General features: G+C 41.6%; 1 protein-coding gene across 1 annotated transcript; it reads right to left on the bottom strand.

Moving 5' to 3' along the window:
• Window positions 1-2,060: 2,060 nt before the first annotated feature.
• Window positions 2,061-18,293, bottom strand: C4_1H6orf62 (chromosome 4_1 C6orf62 homolog). Its single transcript, XM_086965128.1, has 5 exons — window positions 16,721-18,293; window positions 8,663-8,839; window positions 5,687-5,812; window positions 3,876-4,010; window positions 2,061-3,249 (listed from the first exon to the last, which is right to left on the bottom strand). The coding sequence occupies exons 1-5, from the start codon at window positions 16,847-16,849 to the stop codon at window positions 3,124-3,126; spliced, it is 693 nt and encodes a 230-aa protein (XP_086821254.1). The 5' UTR covers window positions 16,850-18,293; the 3' UTR covers window positions 2,061-3,123.
• Window positions 18,294-19,153: the final 860 nt, after the last annotated feature.

Genomic DNA, 19,153 nt, shown 5'->3' with positions numbered 1-19,153 from the left:
TATCCTCTTGTTCTTCGTAGTCATCCCAAGCATCCTCAGGGTGTATGTTTTGTGGTATAACCGCTAATCTGAGAGGAGACATTTGCATCAGATAATTGTGGTGAGTGAGGTGGTGGAGTAGATTGTGAGGGTAGAGTTTGTGGGTTAGGTAGAATAGGGATGTGTAGGGGCAGCATCCTTTTTTGGAAAGAACGAGAGGTTCTGCTGCTCAAAGCACTATTTTCTTAGTTCCAGGCTGAATGTGGAGCATTCGTTTGCTTAAGGTAGAGCTGTTTATAGATTAGATTGAAGATGAGATCCGGTGGAGAATTCAGTCCGAAAACAAAGCATTTTGATGGCAGAAGATTGGATTTAGTTGAAGCAGCAGTCGGATCTGAAATGGTATTCTTGGTTGTGCTGAGATTGAGGGGCTGTAGACCCAGGTGAGGCCCCTGCTTGCAGGCTCGACTTTCAGAGCCAGAGGGCGGGGCTTCAAAGTCAGTTTAAGTGCATGCCATGGATTTTTTGCAGCGTCAGCCAGTGAGCAGTTTATTTGGTCGGAGCCGATGTTTTGGGCTTTGGATCAGGGGTAAATGTACTCACTGCCCGATGCTTCTGTGCCCCGAGAGTGGCAGAGTCCTGATCAGATTGTGACTCTGAATCATGGACGGTGATTCCTCTTGTGCTGCCAAAGCTTCCTAGTCTGCCTTATGTGGACTAAAGATGTACAGTACATCAGCTTGCCTAGTATGTCTTGGCATAAACCCCGAAGAGTCTTTTGATCTAAAAGACTTGAAGGCCTCAAAGCTTTCCGCTCGATCGGGCGAGGCATAGGTTGCAAACGGCGTGTTGGTCGGTATGGGGATAAAGAGTGACACTTGGTAGAAGCAGAATGAGTTAGTCATTAGCAGGTCAATTTCCAAAGGCTGTTGGAGTGGATAAAAGGAGGCAAAGCCTTATGTGGCAGGAAGCAAGTCAAAGACCTGCTATGCAGAATGATCGCTTGGATGCAATGAATTTATGTGATCATGACAATACAGTCAAGTGGAGATGAACTAGAGAACCAAAGGAGTCTATAGTACAGACCAAACAAGTGTAGGTGTGCCATATCAGTTTGGCAAGAGCAATGAATAAGTCCTGGCGGTACAGGTTCTTTGTTAATTCCCACTCTGGCCTCTACCATACCCATAGGGGAACCAATTGTGCGCATAGACTAAAAATTACATACTGGCTCTTTCACCCCTTACTGGCATGCCTGGCCATTCTACATACCTATTTAGATGGTTTTAGGACACGTGACATAATTGACCCAGATTAAGCGTTGCTGGGATTGAAGTATAACCGGCACTACGATTACCCCACATTGCTTCTTATCCTAGAAACCAAAATAGGCAGTGTACATGTTCCCTACCAGGTTGGAATCCATTCAGCCCTGAAGAGTCAGGGGACCACTTTCCCCTGACTAAACACGCGGCGGCTGGCTGCGTTATGCAACAGAAAAAATAAATTTGCTTTTGAGTAACACCTTTATAGCTTGTTTAATGTGTGTGCACGGTATTTAGATATACTTGTTTGCTGTAGGGTTTCCCTACACAGATTCAGATTAAGGGGTTACAAGGGTCTCCCCTTCCCAGGTAGCGCCATACGCAATTTTGTGAGCCACATACATCAACGTGAATCTGCTGAGCGCCATTACTTCCTACACTAAAACCCTGAACCTTTAGTATAAATGCAAACATTATGGCTGGTGTTTTATTCATATGGACTTTTTGCATGATTACTTGCATGGTTTATGTACTCTTCCTGTTGTACATCTATATCCATGCCTTCATCCCCAAATTGCAAAATAAACAGTTAGAGCAGGCGCTGCCATGGTTAGTGTGAGAAATGCAGCATTTCTAATTTGCTGAAATGTTACCACAGCCATCCATGTATTACTCCCTCTAAGACCTGCTTTCAATGAATTACTGGATTAGAGTGCATAAGAGCTTCCAATGTTACCCAATAAACCAGAGTGCCAAGTTCTGCACAATTACATGTTTGGTAGCATCAATTGAACACAATAACTTGTTTTAAGACAGTTTTATATAAATCAGATTTCACCTCCTTTATTTTGATTCCCAATGTTTTTCAATTTTCAAACAAAAGCTAAATACAAATTTTAAACAGGAAAGCACTAATTTTAGCCAAAGGAAGCAGGCTTGTACAGATTAACTTCAAGAAAGATTCTCAAACTTAAGCCTTCTTTGTCAAAACTATACAGTAGTTTGTGTTCATTGCACAGTCTTAAAAACAAAGTAAAAGCAATCCCAGCAGAACCAGCTTTGACAAACCAAGCCACCTGACAGTCCAGACTGCTCAAAAGTAAGCATTCCTAATAATGAGTTATGTAAGAATGCTACTTTAGTAACCAGCATTTGAACTCCATTTATCTGCAGCCATTATACAAAAGTCTCTAGAAATCCATTCAAACCCTCAAAACAGCAACTAAGGCATTAATCTTAGCCACTTTACAACTGCCTCTGCATAAACAAATCCACTGAGAAAAATACTTTCATGCAGTTCTGCAGAAACTGGCGAATTCTTAAAAATGAAAGTGCCTTTAAACTTAAACATGGCCTTGTAAAAATTAAAAAAACAAAAATGGCCAGTAATGCACAAGATGCATTAAATTTTTCCATGTTTACTGCCTCTGATCTTTTCATTAATATGAAAGATAGTGCACATTTCATTCATTCTATAATGGTCACATTAAAGCAATAGGGCTTTTACATCCATTACATTCACTTCGCACCCTTTAAATACTGCCAGAAAGAACATACTTCAAGATGATAGGGAGCAGGACTAGCTCAAATGGGAAGACCAATGCACCTCTGAACAGTGTGCAACAGTCCCATTTCAATTCACATTTTAACAGGATGCACTGCAACAATCGGCAATGCACCCTCTTTCAAAGGTCCATGCAGAAAAGAAAAAGTTCCGACAAATGATTTAAAACAAAATCCAGGATGAACAGGTTTCACAACGTACAAGTGTTCTGAGCATGAGTCCATTTTCTTCTTAAATTCAGAGAATTAATGGCAAGAAAACGAGATTTTGCTGCTGTTGCATTCTGTGATCTTCTCCATTTGGCTGGCTGTAACCCTACTCTGGCATGTAAGGGCGGAGATGATCCTCAATGGTGCCAACTGCCCAGTGGGTGAGCTGCTCCTGTGGCAGATATAGGCAAATGCTGCATAGCTTGAAAATTGTAGCTTTGTTTTTAGGAGTCTGAAAGACAAAAAGTCCTAAATGAGCAGGGTTTTTTTTAATGCTTTGCTGCAAAAGGTAAATTATCTAAATAATGTACTAGGAATTAGAAGCAAACTATTTGAGCACAGCTCTCATGCTGCCCGATTCCATGCAGAAAAAAAAATGTGAAGCAGACTGCAGTTGCAAATCGGCTACTTCATCGGAATCAATTATTGCACAATATAGCATGCAATATTTTTATGATACTCATTTAGAATACAAATAGTCCTGTCTTTATTAAAACCTAGTTTGATTACCATGCAATTTTAGAATAGACCAATCGGAAATTAATGAAAACCTACATGGGATAAACAGACAATGGGAAATAAACTAGGATAAAGTCTGCTGCATAGTTTATAAACCAGCTAAGATTCATAGTCTTTGAACACTATGTCACTAACAGATTGTGTGGCTTACAAGTTGGAGCCATTAAGCTACTTCAAATACGATATTAGCACACTGTATTAGGTTTGCAAATTAGCATGAAAAAATGTTGCCTCGATAAAAGGTGCAAAAGCAAGGGGTCTCTTCGCTGGCAGAGACAATGTAAGAGGAACACTACAGTTATACGAATAGGGCAAAACTAGTATTAGTAAACACGATACCTGCAAGATCTGTCTGTCGATGAAGAGAAACACCGACTGATTTGGATTGTTGATAACAATTCCAGTCTTATCCTTCCGGCTCAGTATGTGCATAAACTGTTTTTCGTAATCCCCATGATGAAATTCAAACCTGGCCTGCAGATGAATAGAACAGCCATAAAAAAACGGGTTATAAACTACAGGTTTTAAAACCCAGGACACAACTAGGCCATGCATACAAGAGCCTTCTGAGGGACACCATTTGAATGAAAAGGGTGGGGAGGTTAGAAGCACTATTGATTGAGAATGCTGAGAATATGACGAGTCGCTCAGTTAAAACAATTGGCTGATATTTAAAGTATACTTAAAAGGGATCCCATTGTTTTCACCACAAAACGTTAAAAGCAAGATGACTAGTAGACGCATAGGATGAGATTAGTGCTAATTATTACACTAAGCAGATCTTCACACATCAAAGTCAATTATTACACTAAGCAGATCTTCACACATCAAAGTCCATGCATCACAAAAGTACATATGATTAGCCAGAGTGTCGGAAAATAAATCACATTAAAAACAATGATCGATTAAAATGGACCGTTTGGCCCGGCCTAATCTTAAACAGCACATTTTAGCAAGAGTATATTGAGTTAACCATTCGGAGAAGAGTATGGACAGTTTTTTGCAACTGGCAAAAATCAATGCCTATTACGAATCACCAGACTTTCATCCACCCCAAAATGTTGTGTAGCATAAGAATTCCCCATGCAGGAATCAATGTGATGAAATTAAGCTATCGCTATACTTTTGTAGATCGGTCCTTTATACATTTAATATGGGACTGTCAAAACTGCAAGCAACCAATATTGATCAAAAACCTGAAAAAATGCAACAGTCATGGGAGACCAATTGACTGCAATTTTGCTAGCTCAGAAATAGTCTTCTTCACTACAAAAAACTGCAGTCCCACCTCATCTTGGAGTAATCTGTCCAGAGGACAATTGTACAAATCTTGTCGGTGCATTCTGGAAAGGGTTTTTCTTCTGATAACAATCCACAAAAAGACGTCAGTATTCAGCCTTATTATGAGGAAATCAAGAACAGACTACTGACAGACCTATAGATCTCAGGAGGTAGCTTTGGGAGATGCAGTACGGAGAACATAGGTCAGACATTGGGCCGAAATTGCCAAGATAGCTAAGTGAATGCCAACCGTCTTGAACTTTTATGACGTATCTTTCTCATGATGGAATATTTGACTGTGGGTTGTAAATAGCTTAATAATCCTCAGAACAAGGAGTCAATTTCTGGGTCGGTCACATCGTTTAACCTAGACATCACGTGTTACTTATACCTAAAAACTCCAGCCCAACCATATGAAGTTTAATAGACATGTGGCAGGATTTCAAGCCCACAAAGTAATCCAGGGCACTTGTGTAGCAGCACATGATTTGGATAGCCTGGAGAATTTCACATAAGACTTCTGAATGTTGGATACTTTGGTGTTTAAAAACAGAAAAGAGAAGTCCTGATTGTCACAGGAGATTAGATTGATCTATTTTTAAGACTTGGTGAGGACTGGGTAAATGCCATTACCATGGAAGCCATAGAACCATAGACAGGTGCACCTTCACACGACTATTCTACACATACAGCACTTCACTTTAAGCAATTTAAAAGCACTTGTATTGCAATTAGATTTCAGCATGCACATCTGTAGTACACTAGTACTTACTGAAGAAACTCGCACTCTTATATACCTCAAAATGAAGACTTAAAAATGTGATCGACCAATGGCACCCACCCGATCAGAAACATGAAAACCAACATACCTGCACTGGCCTAAAAGGCTCGTCATCAGACCCTTTCCATCGAGAAAACAGGAGGCAGACAATCTTCTCAATATCATTTCGAGGCCAGAGCATGAAGTCCATCTCTTGAGTACATCCAATAACGTCCTGTTAAGAAAAGTTTAAATATTGCTTTTCACACAATTAGACAAAAACAGGAAGTATTCTGCTTTCCACTGTGTTTTAAAGATCAAGCTTTGTTATTGGAAGGTAAGACACCTGCCTACTAAAATAAAAAAATGAAGATTGCAGCTGAACTAAGGAACTAAAAGAATTGCTAAATTACTACTGGATCAAAAGTGCCATTAATTCAGCTGAACTTAACTGTACCCCAAACACAATACATTCGTTTTTTGTCAAACACCATGCCATCGATCTGTGTCTATTAGCCAATGTCAGCTTCTGGTTTCAAAAACGTAGGCTCACTCCTGCGAGCATATGCATTTTTGTTTAGAATCAATGATCCCCACCTTACACAACTGGAAAGAAATGGTATGCACGTAAACACAAGACTGAGCCAGGTGCTAGGTCACAAGAGGAAAACCAAACAAAGTGTATATGAACTAAGAAACAGAACAGGGAAGACCAAGAAGTCTGTACAGCAACCCTAAGTGGAACACAAACTAAACATGACCATTTGGGGCCGAGACAGTACTCCGAAATGTAATGCAGGTGGGCCTGGGACTAGAGTAGCACATAAGCAAGCCAGTGGGAGTGGAGGGTTCACAGTAATACATTTATGTATGCTTAATCACCTATTGTGTTGAAGCAGTAGGATTGTAACTGTTTTACATTTTGTATTTTAATTTCGTTTAGTTATGATTTCTCATGGTACACAACCGAATATCTAAATTCTTATAAACCAAAGGACTCCAGGTCCCCAAAATCACCTAGGGAGAAAAGCAGGACACAAGTGCCAAGCACGTTCCACTGGGTCACACGCGATACTATGCACAAGTGGGGGTTGATAAGTAATAGATAAAATGTTTTATTCTAGGCATTTCCATGAGGCCACCTCCATTCCTGTAGATATCTTGAGCCAATGCTGCTCTATGCTTTAGGCTACCATGCAACCTAAGCATGTGATTGGGCCACACGCCACTACCACAGGAAAACTACATATTCCAGTGGTACTTAGATTGGGCAATAAGTATGTTTTTCAGCACAATCTGAATTCGTCGAAAATGCACCCATTGAGAGCCCTGTTCACACCCACATATACAGTCATCACATAATCTGATTATTGCTCGTTGTACAAAACTCCGGTGCATTAACTACAATTCTGCTGATGTCAACTACAATTCTGCTGGTGTTTGCCCCATACCCTGTAAATCACTACACAAACCGGTAAACTCCTGCTAATTCAGAGACCTGCTTTTGTGTTGCAATGTAGTCATGGCAGCCATTCACCCTTCACGGCGTGTAATTACTTTAACTACACTATTTTGTAGCAGGTCTAGAGGCATGATCGTAGAATTCCGTCTAGAGGGTGCGCTGGTATTTCACAGAGCACACCTCTTGTTAGAGTGTATAGAATTTACATATCCTTTACTCTAGGACAGGATACTCTGCACTTAATGTTCCTGTAAAAATGGGTACAACCCCCACATCGTTTGGAATGCATTTCTGTATGGTGCACGGAGGTCACGTCAGCTTGTTACCACACTGCCCCACTTACCCACAGACGCTACAATTTAAAGCAGGTCTTAAGGCAAGCTCTTAAGAGTTATGTTTAGAGTGGTGACATTATTGCGGCCAGGACGCACCATCTCGTGGATCCCCACTCATTTGATGAATGGTGTGTTACCCTTGAAGCTCCTAGTACCTTTTGGGCAAAATGTGTAGTGGCACAAGTAGAGTAGTGAGACCTCCGAGACCAAAAGAATGAACTCCAACAATTGTGGGCCACAGTATTTTTAGGACCCCAACTCTGAGGGCTACAAGATGTCCCAAGTTAATTCCAATACGTAAACTTTGGACATTTTTGGAAACTACTCCAAACAATAGCACATGTATATGTTGCATTGAATGTATATTTTATATATATGTTTGTGATGTTGATGCAAATTTGTTGCGATTGTTCAAAATCATTTTTTTGCACACTATATAATGCGTATGGGGTGTACTTGGAGGTAAATTCATACAATTCAGTATCGTGCCACCACATGATTTTACATGCATGCCACTTCTTTCCAATTTAGTATGGCGATTTATCATGGATTCTAACCAAAGAGACCTGCTAGCAGGACTGAGCACCAGTTTGAAACAATATGCAAACATTGGCCAATACAGACAGATCAATGATGTGGGCTTAAAGAAATAATGTTATAGTTTAGGGGTACTCGCTGTTAAAGTTAATCTGATCACCTTAACCGAATCACTCAGAGTCATGACATTAATTCAGCTCAAACTAAACAAAAAGGTCGGATCTAAAAGGTATGAAACGAAATCTTAATTTAGAGAGCCTTGCAAGCCTTACACCTGCCTTTTCTGTACTGTACTTATCAATGAAATGCTACAAACAGGTGAGTCCCTCCGGTAGCTGGAGAGCTTCAGTAGCTCACGAGCTATGGGTTGGAGACCCCTGCATTAGACATTGCAATGTCACCATTTAGTGATTACTAAACTTATTGAAAAAATGTGGGATTACTGTTTAATAAATATATTAAAGTGTTAAAGACATTGGGCTAGATTGACTGTTTAGGGGCTGAGGAATGCAATATGACGTTTGAGATTTAGCTCCTACATAACATAACAGTTTATAACACGGATATCACGAACATCTCCTTTAAGTAAAAACAGTGCTTGGGCCTTCTTGCTTGGAAAGGCTAAGCGTGAAGGAGCTTTTTGGAGTAGGGAGGTCTCAGCTATACCGTATAAAACATGTTACACAAGCAAAGAAATTAATTGGATAAACAATTTTAAAAACAGTATGGTTCGACATTTGACTGCAGTTACCCTGCGCATGGACTGGTAGCGCGGTGCATGAAGTTGTACTATATCCTTCTGTAGAAGCTCGAAGGAACTTTCCAAGGAATAGCTGGAATCTCGCACACCTTTCAGAATATTTTCTTCATAATTATTGGTCATAACTGGTATCACTTCAGACACTTCAAAAAGAGCTGACCTTTTCTTCTGCAAGAGAGGATAATGTTAGTTCTTAAAAGGGGCAGGAGTATGCTTAAAATAATTTGTTTGAAAAAGGCGACCCTTTATTTTCAAGCTTTAAAGGAGAATATTGTCAATAGGTTTAAACATTTAACATGAGAGCATAATTATAAAATATAAAGGGACTATGTATACATTTTAACAGCAACCAGGACGTTATGCTTTTCCTTCGAGATCAAACTTTATTCAAACAAGAGCCTTTAAAAAAAACACATTGCTAAGACACCTGGTAGTAAATGCCGAAATGTGGCGTTCAGTGGTGTCCTGTTCATCAGCCTTCGGACTATTTGGAGCAGTAGGTGGCAATGCAACTGGATCAGACTAAAGCACTTGCAGCACAGAAAAGCCTTGCTCTTCTCACAACAGAACTTGGTGGTAAAAATTCAGCCATCGAGGAGCACCTAGGGGTGCTAGTGATTCAGACAGCCCTGAATTAGATCAGTGAATGGGAGCTAGTTTAGCTCCTTCAATAATGTCATAAGCCATCAGTTGTTTCTGAGTTACCAACTCACGCCACAGTAAAGCTTTAAGGGTAATCAGTCTAGTGCTTTGGTACAAAAGCCCAAAAAGACCTCAAGGATTTTAATTGGAATGCTATCAACTGTACTGAAATGTGATAAGACTAAACAGGATGAAACGGTCAGTGCGTGGATAGTGTTTCAATGCTGCAGCCCATGAAGAAACTGGTGTTTCTCTTCAATGTGGCTAGTTAAATGGCTATGCATTTCTTGGCTGTCAAGATTAGCTACGACTTTTAAGTGCCTTATATTCTTGGGATCACAAATCTTTGATTAAAGCAGTGTTACATAGCACCTACAGATTAACTGGGTCTTGAAAGAAAAGTTAGATGAAAGTATTTTCAGGCTACTTGATTAGTATCAGAGTTTCATATTTTAAATTAAGACCTGGTATTTTTTTTAAATAATTTTGGGGAAAATGATTTAGCTTTGAAAAACTGGAACAGAGTTTACAAAAAGTGCTTCAGTTAATTTCTCATAGATTGCTCCTTAATTGCTTGTGTGGTCTGAACAGATGTAGAAGTCTCGGGATCAATTCTCTTACTGCATTCAGTGGTACTGGCAACTTCGTATTCAGAGTAGCACTTCAGACTACACCTGATCAAACCAATCTAATCTTGCACATCCAATATAACCTATTATTCAGGGTGATTTGAACGTTTCTGGCTGCCCAACCTAGCTACAGTACGTGGGAGGGATTAATAAATCTGCTGTTTGAGAGACGTGCAGTTATGCAGAGGTGACAAACACTAGAAGCAATCACTGCCACTTTAGCAACTGCAGCACGCAAAAAAAAAGCTTAGTTTCCTAGTAACAAGGCCCACCAGTAGCAAACAGCATGGCTATATGCACTATAAGATGGGTCTATCACTAACATAACAAAGTAAGGCGACTGATTAGAATTTAGTTTGTACTACATGAACAGATAACACATTATGGTGTGAAGCCTAGTACTTTATTAGGCAATTGACAAGAAGTGCTTCGGGGACATGGCCTCTGTAAGATTAAGTTTAATAAAACTAACCTGCTCAAATGTCACTTGCCTAGTCTTACTTAAACAAATACATAGTACAACATAATTGCTCTTCTGGTCCCTTCACTGCCTAGCTTCATACTCGAGAGAACACTCACCATCCCAAACTCCAATGGTTGGACTTATGCGGTTTGTTACTAGTCTCTTCCAAGACTCCAGAAGAGGAAAAAGGTATCTCCATTATTTGTTCTTTTGTTAAGTGGCGATTAATAGTCCCATTTTTTAACAATCTACAGATTTGTAATTTGTGGTGAAAATAGATGTGACAAGAATGGAACATAGAAATCAAGGCACTTCTACATTCTAAAGGGTAGACGAGTCGACTAATTAAAGCATTCCCAAATTGAATTCACAAATGCTGATCAATGCACTTGTGAGTATATTAAGAAACTGCCAAACTGATTAGGCATGGTGTTGGTCGACAGCCTTTTAGCTTTATCACTGCCTGTTTTGGTAGGTGTTTAACAAACTATTTTGTTGCAACTGCAAGAACAGTCAAATATAGAATATTTGTGTGGATAGGCTTGCTCCCTGTGAAATGGTAGAATGCCACTAACAGTGAAGTTAACCAATGGATTAAGTGTGCTCATCCAATGCCCCAAAGTGTAAGCTGCAGTAGACAGGCGAAAATTGAATGACTACACCAGACCAATGGATGAGGCCTGGACGAAAGTTTCCAGAAGTATATTACTGAATTATATTTTAGTATCATTAAATGGTCTTGGGTAACACTAGACAAAAAGTGCCTTACATGGCACAACTCAAGTAACCGTTTTGAAAAACATTAAATTTACTTCATTCAGAAACTCCAAGAAAAACATTTGCAATAGGACTCAAATTTGCGAGTTTAAGCTATTTGCATTAAAAGGACAATACCATTTATCTGTTTTGATAAATAAAAGGCATTGTCATTTAGAATGCAGATAGTGCAAACTCTTGTAAATGCAAGAACTTTTTCATTTCAAAGAAGTGGTCGTCATTATCCCGAGCTGCTTGGAAAGTGGAAGCACCCATGGCGTGTTGAATGTTGCAGGAAAGCATGTGGCCTGCAGTAGAATTACAGACTAAATACGACATACTGTGTAACAAATAAAAGGCCCAGTCCTCATGGGAGGTTGCAAATTAAGACAAGGTGGTACTAAGGAGGGACTAACAAGTTTATTTACAAATCAAAAGCAAGCATTTCAAAGGACAATGATGCAAGCCAATGAAAAATATGGGCAACGAGTGGGTGGAGCTTAAAGTTCATACTCTAATACAGCATGCATGCATAGCAGCACATGTGCCCAGGCTAGACCCCAAAAAATGGTACCTCAAGTCATACAGGGCAGGAATGTGCTAAAACCGCCATCATGTCACTTTGAGGACACAAATTGTAGCACTCAGATGGCAGCAGCAGTTAAATCAGTGGTAAACTGGCACCCAGTGAAGCTAAAAATCTAAACCATTTTGAAAAAGAATCACAGATGGGAATCCAGGGAGCTACTGCTGGATGCGGACTGCATAGCTTTTGGAAAAAATAACTTTACATGCCTAAATGATGAGTGATATGGTAGTGGCAGCTGAGCTTTATTTTTGAGTTGTCAGGAACAGAAAATGAAGAGCTTGTTCCAAGCAGTAACATACTAACCAATGTGGCTCAAGTCTACTTTAAGAGATGCTTGCCAAAAGGACATCCACATTTCAGATTACATTCTGCCAACTTTGGAATGAGGGTACAACTACTGTATTCCAGTGGAAGAATTGGTTAAAAAAATATGTCACTTCAATAAACATTTCTGGCACAGCGGATACCACATGACACATGTGAGATCTTCTAACATGCTTTCTGAAGAGATCCATCTAAAGTTTGATTTTAGCACTTCAGCCTTGAGTGATCCAGCAGCAATTTGGAAAAATTCTCAATTCACCCAGGCTAATTTGTCAGTAGTGACCCGTTTCTGAAACTTTCAGAGGAAGTGAATAATCTGTGTGTTAATGTAAAGATAATTTCACTAGTGTCATGCAGGCAAGAGAAAGAAATCAGATATATTCACTATTATGGATGAAATGTCACAATTTTTTGCTAACTTGGCAAGTGTGAATGTGTTCCAAGGAGATGAGAAACAAGGATGTTTCCTTACCCACTGTTTAATGTATGTCAATTGATAACCTTCAAAAGCTTCTATTGAAGTGGTTATGTTTCCACCAAAAAACGATGTATGGGTATTCCATGGTTATCTTGCTATATGGACATCCCGAGATAGTTAGCTCCCACCAAGACAGACCCTTAGTATTCCAAATTGCTTAGGTACTCAGAATGTTCGAGCATCAAAGCAAACATGGGATGGCCAAAGTGGTGACTTTTGGAATCAAAAGTGCTATGCTCTGTTCATCCTCTATGTGAGACTTCTGTCAGCATAAAACGATTGTGGGTTAGGCTGCCTTCAATGAAGGAAAAATCTGGGCTCCCAGCCTATCGGCCTGGTCGAGAAACATGGACTGGTGCATGTTTCGTGAAAAAACAGTTTACATTGCCCGGGGCAGGCCCAAGAAATGGGGAGGGTGTGGAATCAGTGGAACCAATACTGTGGCGAAATTTGTACCCCTCCATTTGAGCCTCCACCGGAAGTGCAGCACTCCCCTAGCGTGATGTTCCTTCTGGTTTGGATTTGCCGATCTATCGCAGGCTCTTCCCCCCCCCCCCCCCCCTCCCCCTCCAGTATGCTCTTCCTATAGACTATGAAACAGTTGTGGATGTGGTACTCCCTTCCCAGAAGGATCACTTATGTCTGTCTTCAGTTTAGCCTCTGCAGTTATCTTCTTATTTTTTTGGTTGGTGGGTTTTTCCTAAAAAATAAAAACAAAAACCTGATTCCTCCTGTGATGTAATGTACAACACAACATGATTGATTGCTGCCAGGCCCTAGAGTGGTCTGCTGAAGGGCTGTGTATTTATTCATCCTGATATGTTTTTTGGAACGGTTGCCACCTGACCCGACATGGATGTAAGATTGCTATTCTATTGTATCTTCACGTTCCTCAATAAAGGTTTATAAAAAAATAAAAATTGCAGTCAAGTGAAGACCTACAGCACCTTAGAGGTAAGGAGAATTGGACAGGGTGAAGTTTCATTCACCCAGCAGAGTTGGCATAATCTCAACAGCAGGAATAAGGCACAGCAGAACCGCTGGAAATATGGAGTTTCTAATGTTAATGGAGACCCCCGATTCAATAGTGTTCTATCAACTGTCACTACAGTTTATATGCTTAAATTGATAAACTATTGACTATAAGAGCAACAGAAAGTACACATTTATCCTCCACTTTCAGCCGTTCGACATATCTGCAAATGTACTTCGCTGTGCATACACAGACTGTTCTGAGTAGACAACACAATTTCAACCCCTTATTTTTTACCCGAAGCACACTCAAAACCTTTTTTATTTACTCTTCAATCATAGGCATGTTAGATGATTGAAAGTCAAATCCTCATGACCACGTGCAGTGCTGGGCAGTATAAAATAGTGCAAATCCGAATCATAGTGGGAGACCATCTTGTCCTAATAAGATTTACATTGAGATATTGCACATTTGTTCAATTCAGTGGTATTAGTTTAGGTATTGTGCAATCAAAGCAGATTTTATCTAAACTCTTAACACTATTTAAACTGAACTCCCCCAAAAAAATACATACGAGCCAGTTAAGAAAAAAAAAAAAAGTAGGCTCCTACCTAAATTTTTTGGGATTGTACTGAAATGAGAATCAAAAGTCGGGTGCAAGATGCTGATCCGACCTGACCATTTCAAACTATACCTAACCCACAATGAACCTATTCCTCCTGCCCAAACCTTCCCCTTATCCATGGTCACTGATATTCCAGTGGACACCAACTGCCCTCAAAATACACTCCTTTCTCTGTCCCATGACCTCACCCTCAATCGGTCCCTACTTCAAAACTCGCAGCCAACCCCCAGGATATAGACTTCCTGCTTACCCACTCTGGGACATTAGATCCAGAACACTCCCCCCCCCCCCCCCCCCACAAAGTCTGGAAGCATAAATGACCGCCACCTGACGTTCATCCCATCCCCACTTCTAATCCCAATGATACAGCCCAAGCCCATAATCCAGCACCCTCTCCTTCCACAGACTTTAATCATTCAGGGCTCCCCCTAATGCAAGAAGCTCTTCTAGCTCTATTATCCAACAACTGTCCTGAATGGAGCAGAAAATAGACACCCTAGCTGCCAATATCCTACACCTACAAGACCTGCTCAACTGGTTTAAGCCAGTGTGCTCACACTCAGGTTACCTATGCTCCTTCCCCCGGCACAGCCTCCCCCATTGCCCCACTTGACACCCCACAGCACTCCATTCCTGTGAGGAATCAAGCACATCGACCCAGCCAAGCTCTCCGGCCAATTTCTACACCGGAAGCAGATTAGAGCAACAACTCGTACCTCACAATGAGCCAGAACACTGCTCCTTTTGCTATCCGTGTTATAGGTGGCACAAACAGAACCCCTAGAACTGTCCACTTGCCCAGACCTCCCGCTCAATACACTTCTATCTACAACACCCACACAAACATGGAGGCTCCCTGCCCTTCATCTTGCATGCTTCTCAACTGTAGATCAGCAATTGAACACCACAGACATTGCTGATGTTTCACTCGCTCATTAAATAGACATTGCATTCCTCACAGAATCGTGGCTAAAGGACCACTCTACCCCCATTCTAGACACACCCCCCCCTTACAACTCAGACAGGACAGACCTATCAAAACAAGCGGCAGACTAGCCATCATTCACAAAGTAGGAATACAGCTTATCATACTAAAACCTACAGAATACCAGACTCTTGAGTACATGGGTGTTGAACCAACAAGCAATGGCACCAAGCTTATCAAATTTCACACCATCCATCATCCAAGGGAGTGGGCCCTATTCGCCAAAGAACTAACCGACCTAAAACGTTTCTCCCCAACGGACACGCAAGACGTGTTCCTGGATGACCTCAACCACTGGAATAACCCAGATGACACCACAGTCCAGACTCAAACATGCTTGAAATAACAAACTTCAAACAAATCTGCAATGCACAAACTCGCATCAAAGGAGCAACTCTGGATGCGATCACCAAAAATGAGCTGCTCTGAAAATGACTTTTCCCATTGACTGGTCTGACTACCACCTTATACAGTTTAATATTGACTCAAGTCCTGTAGCGACCAATCTGACAATCCAAAGCACTGGACCAGGAACATCACAGACTTCCCAATAACTGAACTTGAAACCAGGATTCATGCCCTTCTACAGCCCCAGCCTTCCACTTTGTCAGCTGAGGACCTCAAAGCTCACTTAATTCAACACAGGCAGGTATTAGATCAGTAGCGCCACTCAAACAGCTGAGACCAATCCAATCTGAATCTTGATTCGCACTGATTGCATAGAATTCACTGAACTGCAGAACTACGTTAAAGGAAACCAGGTATTAAAGGTCTGGGATTTACCAGAAATTTGAAATTTTTAAACAAGGACTCCCAATACATCAAGTATTCCATTGTAAAAATATTGTAACTTTAGTTTGACATGTTTTACAAGTCAAATCTTATCTTCGCCCTTTGGCACCTAGGGCAAAGGGCAGAAGGCTATTAAGGCTGTTTTAAAGCCCACTTCTGAAACTTATACAAGGCAAGCGCCAATCTCAAGTCCAGTTTTTAAAGTTAGTTCTCTGAAAGAGCTTACCCTCTACAATATGTTCAACACCCCAATACGTTGGATGGCAACGCCCCCTTCAGATCATGCATAACTTCATGCTCACAGTATTTCTGCACCAAGCCCCACCCACCTGGGGAGGGCACCCTCTAATGAATAATTGAGTATCAGAGAGGACTAATGTTTAATTCTACAACTGAAGGAATTTCCTGTTGAAGATGTGTATACCTGCTTAACTCCACACACAATTGTTTAGATGTACTTACACCACCCTCGTCAATCTTCACTACAGTACTTACCTACGGACCAAGACATTACAAGAACTTTCAGACTTGTCAACACGATTGTGTGATGGGAACAGAACTGATTGTTAAAAGATCACATTAGTGGCTGGTAGAGCGCCAAACAAGTCAACAATGCAAAACAAGCTATATCGAAAATATTTAATGTGTTTTTTACTACATTGAAATGTTGATTAACGTTGGTGACCGCGTCTGCACAATACTTTCACCCCCAGACACTGCCTTAATGTAGTTACATAAAATTAAGTCCTTTGCTAAACAGAAGATTCGGAAGCAGTAGCAGTAAAAGTCTTACCTTGTCCTTAAACACAACCGCGACAAACATTTTGAAGTCAAACTGGTCAGCCAGGGATTCTTTTTTCTTCCTGAGCTGAGCACGAAGCCTGTTTAGCGCTTGCTTCTTCCGGGAATTTGGGTCCCCCATGATTGATGTGTGGGAGATGCTGTCACTATATAAGAGCACTTTTTCCCTTACTATGACCCCAGGTCACCATAGAAGGGCCATGGTCACCACTTGTTAGGTTGGCTCGAATAGAAAGCTACCTTCAAACCCAAAACTAGCACGGATCGGTCATATTTACTGTGGGTTTAAGAGGTGGCAGGCGTCCAACCATGGTGGACGGCAAATTTTGTGACAACAAAGTGCCCACCTGAAACTGAGTGCATTTAGGCCAACTACGTTTGACCGCAAGGAGAGGGGAAGCGGGGTGTTCAATCCTTTACAAAGGCAGCAAATTATGTGTCCCATAAAATGCAACTGGCATCAGCCCAAACCTTTACCATCATGTTTACCATCCTCTCAAACACAAAAAAATGTCAACAAAAAAAACAGGAAGTGGTCACCCAGTCAAAATCATGACTGCACTTTGTATTTTCCGCGATTTTTCGTGCTCAGCGGCCGGGTCATTTGTGGTTGTTTGTAATGCAGGGGCTGCAGCGCAGAGACTAGGTGTCAACAGCTACTCAGATGCAAATGGTAAAAGAGGGGAGAAAATACAGGCGAGAAACCGCCCGAGCCCAAAATCAGCAGCCCTCCGCCCTCTGCCCCGGTCTGAGTCTCCCGCTGAGCCGCGGCCGCTCCCTCTGGTGACAGGGGATCATCGTGGAGAGTCCCCCAACGGGGTACATCTGAAGGCCGCTCTGGGCCACACTCATGGTCGCGGGGACGCCCGCATTGCTTGCTAGGACGCCATCTTACAACCCCTGACAGGGAATCATGAGTAACCCGCACACGACCTCGATTAACCTTTTCTTAAATGATTTAAAGACTATTTGGTCGCTACTAATCCCCCCGTGCTTTCCTTCCCCGGTCTTGTTCGTTCAACCCGAGCATGTTTATGCGGTTGTGAAATAGTGACGGGCCTCTCCGGGACGCCTCTAAGATGGCGGCAGGTGGAGGGGCGGCCGCCATCTTTTGTTTATCTGCTTCCTGCACTCGTTATCGCCTACTCATAAACAAGACCCACAAGGCAGAGTCAGAACAACACCACTCGAATATAGCAAACAAAAACTATATATAAATAGACAAATACAAATAACCAAACGCCGCCGCCTCGGCCGCCCACGGGCGGAGCAGTGAGAAGGACCCGCCGAAACCTCTGAAGGCACTCGGCGTCCGCGGAGCTCCGCGCCCAGCGCTACTGCGTCATATTTCGCTAGCTGCTCCGTGCAGCCGCAGCCAGGGGCCTCCCGCCGGGCTCCCTCCGCCCCTAGATAGCCGCCTTTACAAGCTCGCTATATCTGCACCAAGACGTACGCCTCCTTCCCTCATGCTTTCAAAGCGCGACTAGCTGTCAGAGGAGGTGTTCCCTGTAACCTCTTATAGGATCGGTTGCATCACGCCCTTGACGCCCATCCCGGAAGAAGACAAGAGAACCTACCAGCAAGGCCTTCGATAGGCGCTGCCTTTCCTGGAGGCTCCACCCCCGTCCGTGATTGGTCAGTACTCCACAGGTCTGTCAGAGTACTGTCAACGTAATGACGTTTTAGTCGACGTGGATCCTGTTACGCTCCTTAGTCTTCCAGCTGCTCATGACGCTCGTATCTCGGGCTGTCACGCGCCGGCTGATAGGAAATGGAAAACAGACAAAATACTAATTTCGATGCGACATGGAAAGAGGACCTGTAGCGATTTTTTTAAAACAAGTTTTGTTTAAAAAATAAAAAGTAAATCGGATGCTTTGATTGTCATATATGTAGCTTCCAAGTTTCATTTGCCCATGAAGTGACATCTACAAGTGTAGTGTGCTTAGTTGTGACATTTCAGTGCAATGTGTTGTACCTGCCAACTCTCTTCTTAGGCCGGGCTTAGAGTAGTGAGCCACCTCGGTGTACCGCCTTCTACAGCCCTGAAGCATGTGATGAAGCATGATTTTTGCAAAATATTCTTACTTGAACAAATCTACCTACTCCTGTGTTATTAACAAAAACAAATTTATTTATTTATTTATTTTTTATTTATGCATTTTTATATAGCGCGGACTTTACCCGAAGGTGTCAGAGCGCTTCACATAAGGAACAGAAATGAAACATAATGAGAAACAATTACAAAAGAACAGATTTCAAACGCATACGTTACAGTACATAAGGTAATAGTGACATTTGTGAGCAAACAAAATACATGAGGTAGTAAAAATTGTGAGCAGTCAAAAATACATGAGGTAGTAAAGGTAATAGTGACAATTGTGAGCAAACAAAATACATGAGGTAGTAAAAATTGTGCGCATCC

This window comes from Lissotriton vulgaris, chromosome 4_1, assembly GCF_964263255.1.
Source record: "Lissotriton vulgaris chromosome 4_1, aLisVul1.2, whole genome shotgun sequence".
Classification (NCBI taxonomy): Eukaryota; Metazoa; Chordata; class Amphibia; order Caudata; family Salamandridae; genus Lissotriton; species Lissotriton vulgaris.
This window is presented reverse-complemented; position numbering and strand designations above follow the sequence as displayed.

Bases quoted from the DNA above. Each gene is read 5' to 3' on its own strand.
- C4_1H6orf62 (XM_086965128.1), bottom strand. From the start codon at position 16,849: ATGGGGGACCCAAATTCCCGGAAGAAGCAAGCGCTAAACAGGCTTCGT. The intron at 5,813-8,662 runs GTAACTGCAGTC...TTTTCTTAACAG, and splicing joins GCTACCAGTCCATGCGCAGG to GACGTTATTGGATGTACTCA. The intron at 4,011-5,686 runs GTATGTTGGTTT...ATTCATCTGCAG, and splicing joins AGCCTTTTAGGCCAGTGCAG to GCCAGGTTTGAATTTCATCA.